At 41.4% G+C, this 12,090-nt stretch overlaps 1 protein-coding gene across 2 annotated transcripts in view; it reads left to right on the forward strand.

Moving 5' to 3' along the window:
* LOC115084217 (GTP-binding protein 10-like) overlaps positions 1–12,090 on the forward strand; it is a 665,348-nt gene that overhangs the window by 276,673 nt on the left and 376,585 nt on the right. For both annotated transcript variants that reach the window (XM_029588786.1, XM_029588784.1), the window contains exon 16: positions 5,515–5,596. In XM_029588786.1, the coding sequence (XP_029444646.1) occupies positions 5,515–5,596 (82 nt within the window). The remainder of the gene's footprint in view (positions 1–5,514; positions 5,597–12,090) is intronic.

Raw genomic sequence — 12,090 nt, forward strand, 5'->3', positions numbered from 1 at the left:
AATCACCCAGAAGAAAAACTACAAGGAGGGAACAGAAAACAAATAATTTAAGAGACGCCGAACCACGCGGTGAGTAACCGCGCTCCCCTGTAAGGCACCAGGCCTATCAGAGGGCAGTTTAAGGACCACAGGGCTCCCTCAGCCCTTTTATATTAGCGTGCTGCCCTCCGGCATCGCGCACCAGGCGTCGCACGTCCGAAGGAGCGCAAACTAAGGGGCCTGCCCCTTAGCGCGCCCCTTGGAGCGTCCCAGAGCCAAGTGATAATTCACACCAGTACCTCCAGAGCTCTTTCAAAATCCTTCTAGGTCAGGACGACGCCCCTAGATACAATCTAACACACCACAGCCTTTGCCATTAGAATACCAAGTATATCTCTTACAAAGCCCAAGCAATCACCTTTACCCTAATTTTGCTCTCATCACGGCATTCTCCAGTACACATCTAATTCGACCTCCAGCAGACACTCACATACCTTCTCCCAGCAATCCACTCATCCTATCCTCGCCCATCAGCCTCTGATCCTATCGTCATCCAGCAGCCACTCTTCCAATCTTCATCCAACAGCCTCTCACCCAGTCTTCATCCAGCAATCACTCTTACAATCTTCATCCAGCAGCCTCTCACCCAATCTTCATCCAGCAGCCTCTCACCCAATCTTCATCCAGCAGCCTCTCACCCAATCTTCATCCAGCAACCTTTCATCCAATCTTCATCCAGCAGCCTCTCACCCAATCTTCATCCAGCAGCCTCTCATCCAATCTTCATCCAGCAGCCTCTCACCCAATCTTCATCCAGCAACCTTTCACCCAATCTTCATCCAGCAGCCTTTCATCCAATCTTCATCCAGCAACCTTTCACCCAATCTTCATCCAGCAGCCTTTCATCCAATCTTCATCCAGCAACCACTCTTCATCCAGCAGACCACAATGCTCACGGGCCTCCCAATTCCAATCCTCCAGCACAGAACCTTTCTCACAGCAAAACACTCTTTGATCTCACGCCCACCCACCTACAAATCCCTTATCCCCATCATGATTTCCCCGTTTACACAAACTTTAGGCCTAGCTCTTTTTTCTTTGATACTATTCAACGCACAATCACTCTCTAAGAAAACACTAATTCTCAATGACATTCTCTTGGACAGAAATCCTGACTTCTGCGCCATAACTGAAACATGGCTTAAACACACGGACACCGCACTACTAAACCAACTTCCAACTCAAATCTACGACATCTTCTCCATCCCTAGAAAGAAGAAAAGGGGTGGAGATATCTTCCTAGCAGCCAAAAAAGAGCTAAAAATCACCCAATTCCCTATTAACTCTCCGTCAAAAATAGAAACAGGCCTATTCAAATCTGACAGTCTGCAAATCCTTCTAATCTATGCTCCTCCAGGCCTTCTGGAATCCGATGCATCACCCATTCTAGAATTAACAACAACATACCTAAATCTGGAGCATCCCGCTATAATATTGGGAGATTTTAACTTACACGTCGACGACCCCATTCTCTCAACCAATTGCGAATCCTTCTTAATCGCCATGGCGGCCATAGGGTTCAAGCAGATCATAAACAAACCTACCCACAGAGCAGGTCACACCCTGGACCTAATATTCGTAAACTCTAGCATCTCTCACTCAACTCCACCCAAATGCCAACCTGTTCCCTGGTCTGACCATACTTTAATATCTTCCACCTTTTTGCTAGAACAAATAAGCAAAAAACCTGTCCCACAACCTGAATTCATATACAGGAAATCTTGCACATCCGAGGAATTACACAATCATCTTGGCCCAAAACTCCCACTCATAGACATCTCTTCACCCAACTCAGCCCTCCACTCTTGGTCCATGATGACAGAAACAGCAGCCAACGATCTCTGTCCTCTGGCAACAAAAAAACTTGAACACAACTCCTCCAAAAGACAACCTTGGTTCAAAGAAGAACTTCAAAAACTGAAACACTCCCTCCGACAGAAGGAAAGCAAATGGCGGAAAACACCAACACAGATATCCCTCTCTGCCTACAAACTCACACTCCACCAATACAAAAGCACTACATTAAAAACAAAAAGGGACTTCTTTGCACAGAAGATCCACCATATTATCTTTGATTCCAAAGCCCTCTTTGCCTATGTATCTAATTTAACGCAAACCATGACTCCTGACATCCCTGCCAACCTAGCACAAGAAAAAGCAGAGGAGTTAGCCCTCTTCTTTAGCAACAAAATCTCCAACCTAATAACACAGCTGAGAACCAACACTTCAACGCCATCCAACACATACTTCCACCACAACAAAGACATTACTCTACAATCCTTCGAACCCATCACTACTTCTGAGATACTCTCTACACTGAAGAAAATGAAACCTTCATCTCACCCTTTAGACCACATCCCATCCAAACTTCTCCTGCTAATACCAGACACAATCTCCAATGCTCTGACAGACATTATTAACTGTTCCCTAGCACAAGGAATCTGCCCGGACGACCTGAAAATTGCATCCATCAAACCGCTCTTAAAAAAACCCAACTTAAATCCTAATGATCCTACCAATTTCCGTCCTATATCCAATCTCCCATTCATAGCTAAGGTAATGGAAAAATTAGTTAACTCCAGACTCTCAGACTACCTCGAGGAACATAAAATTCTGTTCCCATCTCAATATGGCTTCAGAAAAACTTTAAGCACTGAATCACTACTAATTTCCCTGACCGACTACCTCATCATGGGCCTGGATAAAGGTCACACTTATTTACTGATCCTCCTGGACCTCTCAGCTGCCTTTGATATGGTTAACCACTCCACCCTACTAATTCAATTAGCAAACATCGGAATAACAGGAACTGCACTATCATGGTTCAAATCGTTCTTAGGGAACAGAAAATACAAAGTCAAAATTCACAACAAAGAATCTCAACACTACACTTCATCTACGGGAGTGCCACAGGGCTCCTCCCTTTCACCAACGCTCTTTAATATCTACCTGCTCCCTCTTTGCCAACTGCTAACTAACTTAAACCTTAAACACTTTCCGTATGCAGATGACGTCCAGATAGTCATCCCAGTCAAAGACTCCTACACCAACTTGTCTTGGGAAACTTGTCTTCAAAAAATCAATGGACTCCTCTCAAACCTTAATCTTATACTAAACTCTTCAAAAAGCGAACTCCTCTTAATTTCATCTGAAAACAGCAACATCGACACAAATCCTCCACCCAATTTACAAACCCCACAAGTAAGAAACTTGGGAGCTATCATGGATAACAGGTTAAACCTAAAAGCATTCATAAATCAAACTACTAAGGACTGCTTCTATAAACTCCAAGTCTTAAAAAGAATAAGACCACTCTTCCATTTTCATGACTACAGAACTATTCTACAATCAATAATATTTGCTAAACTAGATTACTGCAACTCTTTGCTACTAGGACTTCCGTCATCTCACACTAAACCCCTTCAGATGGTCCAAAACACGGCTGCGAGAATATTAACTAACACACGGAGAAGAGACCACATATCACCAATCCTCAAAGACCTGCATTGGCTGCCAATTCATTACAGAATCATATATAAGTCCATAACCACTATTTACAAAGCTATACATCAACACTCCCAGCTCAACCTTCAAATTCCTCTCAAAAAATTCACGTCCAAAAGACCAATCAGAGAGTCCTATAGAGAAACCCTACAAGTACCACACTCCAAATCCATGAAGCACATAACCGCCAGAGACAGGGCTTTCTCCACTGCAGGACCAACATTGTGGAACTCCATCCCACCAGACTTACGACAGGAACCCTGCCTTCCTACATTTAGGAAAAGACTTAAAACGTGGCTATTCATGAAAGCCTTTCCTGAACTAAACTGAACCTATTCCATTATTAACTAGTCGCTCAGACTTTACCTTAATTATGGTAATTAATAGCCCTACCTCATAAGGGCAATTCATCAATGCTATAAGCACATTGACTGGCATATATGTTCTCTCTATTTAAACCCCTGCTTCTTTTCTCTGATCCAAGTTATATTACTCCCTTGTTTTATTGTAACTGCATTCCTTAGCCTTCTCTTGTTTAATGTTTTTACTATTATTATTATTATTATTATTACTAAGATCAATGTTATTTTTTGCCTTTTGTTCCCTATCCACTTGTTAATTGTAAACCGACATGATGCGATATTTATCGCGAATGCCGGTATAGAAAAACTTAAAATAAATAAATAAAATAATTGTATATGATATGCTATGAATTAGATTTTTAATGAAATTGTTATTTATCTATTTTAACTGTTGTGAACCGGTATGATGTTTAATGAATATCCATATATAAAAACAAATAAATAAATGTATATCATGGACTGAGAGGCTCTGCATAGGGAGCAGGGTGATGACTATAGCTGCACATGCTCAGTAGGGCATGCTGAAAGCTCTAGAATCTTTGAGATCAAAGTTTCGAGCCGAGCTCCATCTGATGATGTCACCCATGTGTGAGGACTAACATCCTGCTGTCCTAGGAGAACACCTGTTACAGGTAAGCAACTCTGCTGTCTCAAAGGTTTCCATGCACTGGAGGTAAGCCTTTCTCAATGGAAAGGAGAGTCTAGAAAGGGGGTCATGAGATGAAGTTGAAATGGGGTAGACTCAGGAGTGATTTTGGGAAATATTTCTTTACTGAGAGGGTAGTGGATATTTGGAACTGCCTCCCAGTGGAAGAAGTGGAGACAAAACAGAATCTGAATTAAAGAAAGCATGGGATAAATACAGGGGATCTCTAAGGAAGTGATGAGAATTATAATACTAAATGAATTAGATGGATGGGCAGACTGAATGGGCCATATGGTCTTTTTCTGCCTTATGTATCTATGTTTCTATGAATGCAGAAATCCAAAGGAACAGCATAGAAGAAGGAGATGGAGATATGCAGCAAGCAGGAAAGCAGGCTGAGAATGATCATATTTGTTGTTCTCGTGGTAATGAAACAGTGTGACAAGGCACTGACCAGAGCCAGAGAAATGCTAAGGTGAATAGGGAAAGGCATAGTCAAAAAAATGAGGTGATAACTGCTCTGTATAAGTCATTGGTAAGATTTTAGATTGCAGTTGCATTGATTTTTAACTTAAACATGTTAGAGAATTTTACCAGCTCTGGATAGCTAGAGTGTAAAACATATTACAAATTACCAAGTTCTATTATTTTAATTATGGAAGATATGAAAGATATGTACATAGCATTTAATTTATTTATACCGTTTAACCGTTTATTCTTTCCTATCTCTTCCTTCTTCTCCAAGTTCTGCTACCCTTGTTATTTGTAACTGCTCCTTCGGTCACCACAGTTCGAATTGATGTATTTAATGCACTCCCGTTCCATGTAAACCAGCAAGATATGTTTTCATGATTGCCGGTATATAAAAACCTTAAATAAATAAAATAAATAAAAAATGAAAGAGAAGTAGATAATCTTATGTTGCAAGTTAAAAACAAAAATCTCTTCTTTCCTCTGTTTTAGGTGCTGTATTATAGGATGTTACACATCAGAAGACTATTTTCTTGAAAAGCAAGGCATGTTTATACTTCTGGATTTATTGGCGGTAGGTTTATATATTATATGTAAATAGCTACTAAAGTAGAAAAATTATCAATAAGAGCTTGAGAGAGAAAGTGGCTGAAAAAAACAAACTTCTGCTAAACTTAATTCACATAACAAAAAGATAATTTATATAATTAAAAAAATGGAAAACTTTAATATAATATATCAACTCTAATTATAACTAATATAATATAAACAAGTAAACTATAAAAAAATAAATGGTTTAGAAAAAACCCATATTAAAAATTGTATTAAAAAATAAGTCCCAACATTGCCATCTTTATGTTTTGGCAGCCAGTGCCGCTTCAGAAGATCTTTATAAAGTGACTTAAAGCAGAACCTTCTTTTCTCAAGGATAAGGAATTCTTTATTGTAAAAAAAAAAAAATGTAAAATCTAGAAAAATATGAAATGCAATGAAGCTGTTTCAATGAACATTGAGATATTTCTTGAAGCAAATGGCTCAGTAAGTTGACATCATTCCACAAACTTATTCTCTTAATGGAGATATATAGAAAAAAATTAATGAAAAATATAAATAAAAATATATATAAAACATTCTTTATACTATAAATATAAAATCAAAAACACTACTTGTGCTGGTGGTAAAAAGACAATTCCTGCAAACATTACAACTGTCAGTGTTTCACTTGTTATACAATCTCTCTGTGCCAAGGTTTAGCCTGCTGTGCAGTCATCAGTCTACCGGGGGTCCTCAGCGAGCCTTACCTATAGCTTTGCCAAGTACCTCCTCACTGTTTACACCCAAGCTCCAGCCCTGTTTAACCCTGCTTCATCAGTACCTCACTGCCTTTTCATCAAGTCACCTTTGGCCCTCTGACCTTGGCCTGAATCGATGAGAGTGGAGACGATTTGTGCTGTGTGCAGCTAAACGTATATGGCACCGTTGATGAATGGAAATGATAGATTTTTAAGCACGATTGACGCTAACTGAGCCCCTGAAGCAGCCACTTTATGTGGCGAAACTCGGCCAGAGTCGGGCAGTTTTTTTTACGTCTCCACCAATAAAGAATTGAAAAAGGCTTCTTTGTGGCATCCCTTCTCGTTGTTTTCCTTGTAATGCCCTGCCCAGCCTGTGCCTCTATCCAGCCCAGTCCTTGCTCAGTATCCTGCCCCACTCTGTGATGGAATCTAGCCCAGACCTTGCCCAATATCCTGCTGCCAGCCTGCTCCAGTATCCAATCCAGACTGCCCTGCCTCATCTAGCCTGCCCAATCTTATCCACTCTGCCTTGCTTTATAACCATGATGGTCAGCCATAGAAGCCAAGCCTTACTAGCCCCCAGAACCCAAGGGTTCAACCTGTGGGAGAGGGGGACTGGCTAGGCAGAAGAAAAATCCTAGCCCAGTCCATGGTCTTGCACTAGTCCTGTGGGCGTATACCTGGAATCCAACCTGCATCTATATGACAAAATGAAAAGGCCAAAGAATCCCCACAGGAGTGGGTACAGGGCTCCTTGTCAATGTGGAGAATCAGGTGCAGATTCCAATTATTTTCACCATGGTGTTTTTGGCCCAATAACTCAAACTAGTTTTGGTTCTGTGTGTTATTATGTTTGTTTTGCCTGACAAATTTTGAATCCCTCACACTGTCTAGAGTACATTTTATGCTATTTTCCTAACTTTACATTGTGGGACTGTTCAAAGTATTGGACTACAAACCTTGCATCTGCAACTAACTGTAGCGGCTGTGCTGCATCCCAGCCTGATCCCAAGCTAAGAATTCTCTTACCTGACGGTACCAATTCACCTCAGACCCCAGATTTCTGGAAGTACAGTAAATATCCAGCAAAAAATTCTCTGCTATTTTCAGTGTGTTTGGAGTATGGCTTCCCTAATCCCAACCTGGTGGAAATGTCAATGCTTCCTTGGGTATATACACCTCCAGACAGATCTTGTCCCATTTGTGCTGTAATCAGTCCAGCTCCCTTGAAAACCACAGTGCATCCAGACACGAAAATTCAAAGCCTGTTCCCATATCCAGCCCAGATGTCCTGAAACCCACAGCTCCAAAACCAGTTCCTGCTATGCAAACAGTAGATTTTGACAACATGAGAGCTGCCTCTCAAAATTTACCTAGCACAGTCTTCTTGACAAAAGCAGTTAATTCAATTACCATTGGTCATTTTGCAACCACAGCTCATCCAGACCCAAGCAAACCCAGGCACAGAGAATTATTTTCTTTATTTTGCTTTTTTTGTTTGTTTGTTTGTTTGTTTGTTTTGATATGCCATACTGGATCAGACCAAGCATCCATCAAGCCCAGTATCCTGTTTCCAACAGTGGTCAATCCAAGTCACAAGTACCTGGCAAATACCCAAATGTTAAATAAATCACAAGCTAATATTGCTTATTAATTAATAGCAGTTTATGGATTTTTCCTCTAGGAATTATCCAAACCTTTTTTAAACCCAATTACACTAACTGCTGTAACCACATCCTCTGGCAATGAATTCCAGAGCTTACCTATGCACTGAGTGAAAAATAATTTTATTTGATTTGTTTTAAATGAGCTACTTGTTAACTTCATGGAGTGCCCCCTGGCCCTTCTGTTATTTGAGAGAGTAAATAACCGATTTACATTAACTTGTTCAAGTCATTTCATGATTTTGTAAACCTCTATCATATCTCTTCTCAGTCGTCTCTTCTCCAAACCGAACAACCCTAACTTCTTTAGCCTTTCCTCATAGGGTAGCCGTTCCATGCCCCTTATCATTTTTGTCTCCCTTCTCTGCACTTTCTCCAGTGCAACTATATCTTTTTTTAGATGTAGTGACCAGAATTGTAAACAGTATTCAAGATGCTATCTCACCATGAAGCGATACAGACGCATTATAACATTCATCTTTTTATTTGCCATTCCCTTCCTAATAATTCCTAATATTCTGTTTGCTTTTTTGATCGTAACTGAATACTGAGCCGACGATTTCAATGTATTATCCATTATGATGCCTAGATCCCTTTCCTTGGTGGTAACTCCTAAGATAGAACCTAACATCGTGTAACTACAGCAAGTGTTATTTTTCCCTATATGCATCACTTTGCACTTGTCCACATTAAATTTCATCTGCCATTTGGAAGCCCAGTCTGGATGCAGCAGTTGTAAAAATAACTTCTGTTTTAACAGTGCTGCCATTAGGGTTTTGTTCCTTCGTTCAGTCATAATGCCAGGTAGAAATACCTTTAATGTCTTCTGTAAACTCTTTATTGTCCTTCCAGCTAGAGGGAATTGCAATGCCACCTGAAGTTCTGCTGGTTGCAGTCCTGCCTCAGCTTGTGAGGAGTCCACTTCTCCCATTCCACTCTGGGAAAAATCTAGTTCAGTAAACCGTCTTCTGAAGGACTGCACTCCTGATCTGCTCTAAAAGGGGCAACCTATTCCAGCCTGTCTGTGCCACAGGGACACTGACCCAGCCACCCAGTTTCTAGGAGGCTCTTTTCCAGTCAGCCAGCACCAGAGAGATGTGGTCTTAGCTAGCCTGTGCAAGAGAAACATGGTGCCCGCGAGCCAGTGCCAGGGAGAATCTGTTTCACCCATCTACCCAGTGTACCAGTGCCAGAGAAATGTCACACCAACTGACCAGTGCCAGAGAGAGTCTGACCCAGTAATCTAGTGCCAGAAAGTGTCTAGTCCAGGTGATCTGCTCCAGGAGGAGCAAGTTCCAGTCAGCCAGGGCCAGAGGGACTTTGTTCCAGCCAGTCAGTGCCAGAAAGACCCTGGCTTAGCTACCTAGTACACAGGAAACATTAATCCAGCTATCTTGCCTCCCAGATCCCTGAGCCAGAGACCCAGCCAACGAGATGCCCCGAGCCAGAAGCCCAACTTCCAAGATGCCCTGTGCCAGAGGACCAGCTGCTGAAAATTCCTAAGTCCTCAATCCAGCCTCTGAGAGACCCCAAATCCTCAGTCCAACCTCAGAGAGACCCTGAGTCCTCAGTCCAACCTCAGAGAGACCCCGAGTCCTCAGTCCAGCCTTGGAGAAACCCAAGTCATCAGTCCAGGCTTAGAGAGACTGTGACCCGGCCATCCCATCTCAGAGAGACTCTGAATCAGTATCTCACCCCAGGAGGGGTTCCAGTTCTGCCATCCAAGAAATTCTGAATTAACTATCAAGTCTCAGAGGATACCAGCAAGACTACCCAGAGCCAGAGAAGTTCTAGTCTAGTCACTCAGCCATCCAGAAAGGGTAATCCTCTATAACAGCACTAGAAAGCCTCTGGTCCCATGCTTCAAGGCCCCAGAAACCTTGATTCAGTGATTGTGTGCCTCAAAGAACCCAAGTCTGCGCCTCTGCACCCCAGAGAACCTGAGGCCATCCAGTGGCTAAGGAATGTCATGCTATCATCCAGCGCCAGAGAAGTCCTAGCCCTTTATTTCAGCATCCAAGAGACATTAAGTCAGAGCTTCAGTACCTCAAAGAACCTGATTTAGTGCTTCAGTGACTTTGAGAACCTGATTCCATACTCCTGCACCCCAAGGAACTTGACTTAATACTTCAGCACTCCAGAGAACCTGACTCTTCAGTACTAGCAAACCTATGGTTTTGAACCTAAGCCTTAGAAAGATGTTGGTCCTAAACATAGTCCCAGAAAAACTGAGCAAGGACTACAGGCCAAGAACACGGTCCCATAGAAACACCAAGATTTACATTATGGTGCATTCAGAATGCTTGTGAATAGGCAAAAGCCCTCTTGTCATCACATGAACAAGGTAATGGTTATGCTTGTATTGAGGACCTAATGTTAGCACCTCATGATAAAAGGACGATGTGTACTTTAATGCTTAAAGCAACTAGGATACAAATTTAAATCTCTTTTTACCAGGATTATGTGACTGCAAGCAAATTACATGCATGCTAGAAATCTAATTGGGTAATAATATTCTCTCCCTTCTTTGGAAGCATTTGTGCTATTAATGCACAAATTTTTATCAAGTCATGGACTTGATCCCTGAAATATTCAGCTGCGGCATTCTTTCAGATCCCATTTACATGAAATGCATACTATTAATTCAAATTTCCATTATTAATAAAATTGATGATCTTCATTGGAAAGCAGGAATATCAGTTTCAACTGTATGTGACATCAACATCACCAAGATAAGTACAGTAACCTAGCTACAGCTAGAAAAGCCTAGAAGGCTTTTTTTGCAAACATAAGAACATAAGAAAATGCCATACTGGGTCAGACCAAGGGTCCATCAAGCCCAGCATCCTGTTTCCAACAGTGGCCAATCCAGGCCATAAGAACCTGGCAAGTACCCAAAAACTAAGTCTATTCCATGTAACCATTGCTAATGGCAGTGGCTATTCTCTAAGTGAACTTAATAGCAGATAATGGACTTCTCCTCCAAGAACTTATCCAATCCTTTTTTAAACACAGCTATATTAACTGCACTAACCACATCCTCTGGCAACAAATTCCAGAGTCTAATTGTGCGTTGAGTAAAAAAGAACTTTCTCCGATTAGTTTTAAATGTGCCCCATGCTAACTTCATGGAGTGCCCCCTAGTCTTTCTACTATCCGAAAGAGTAAATAACCGATTCACATCTACCAGTTCTAGACCTCTCATGATTTTAAACACCTCTATCATATCCCCCCTCAGTCGTCTCTTCTCCAAGCTGAAAGTCCTAACCTCTTTAGTCTTTCCTCATAGGAGAGTTGTTCCATTCCCCTTATCATTTTGGTAGCCCTTCTCTGTACCTTCTCCATCGCAATTATATCTTTTTTGAGATGCGGCGACCAGAATTGTACACAGTATTCAAGGTGCGGTCTCACCATGGAGCGATACAGAGGCATTATGACATTTTCCGTTTTATTCACCATTCCCTTTCTAATAATTCCCAACATTCTGTTTGCTTTTTTGACTGCCGCAGCACACTGTACCGACGATTTCAATGTGTTATCCACTATGACTCCTAGATCTCTTTCTTGGGTTGTAGCACCTAATATGGAACCCAACATTGTGTAATTATAGCACGGGTTATTTTTCCCTATATGCATCACCTTTCACTTATCCACATTAAATTTTCATCTGCCATTTGGATGCCCAATTTTCCAGGCTCACAAGGTCTTCCTGCAATTTATCACAATCTGCTTGTGATTTAACTACTCTGAACAATTTTGTGTCATCTGCACATTTGATTATCTCACTCGTCGTATTTCTTTCCAGATCATTTATAAATATATTGAAAAGTAAGGGTCCCAATACAGATCCCTGAGGCACTCCACTGTCCACTCCCTTCCACTGAGAAAATTGCCCATTTAATCCTACTCTCTGTTTCCTGTCTTTTAACCAGTTTGCAATCCACGAAAGGACATCGCCACCTATCCCATGACTTTTTACTTTTCCTAGAAGCCTCTCATGAGGAACTTTGTCAAACGCCTTCTGAAAATCCAAGTATACTATATCTACCGTTTCACCTTTATCCACATGTTTATTAACTCCTTCAAAAAAGTGAAGCAGATTTGTGAGG

The sequence above is a fragment of the Rhinatrema bivittatum genome, chromosome 2 (assembly GCF_901001135.1).
Source record: "Rhinatrema bivittatum chromosome 2, aRhiBiv1.1, whole genome shotgun sequence".
NCBI classification, from domain to species: Eukaryota; Metazoa; Chordata; class Amphibia; order Gymnophiona; family Rhinatrematidae; genus Rhinatrema; species Rhinatrema bivittatum.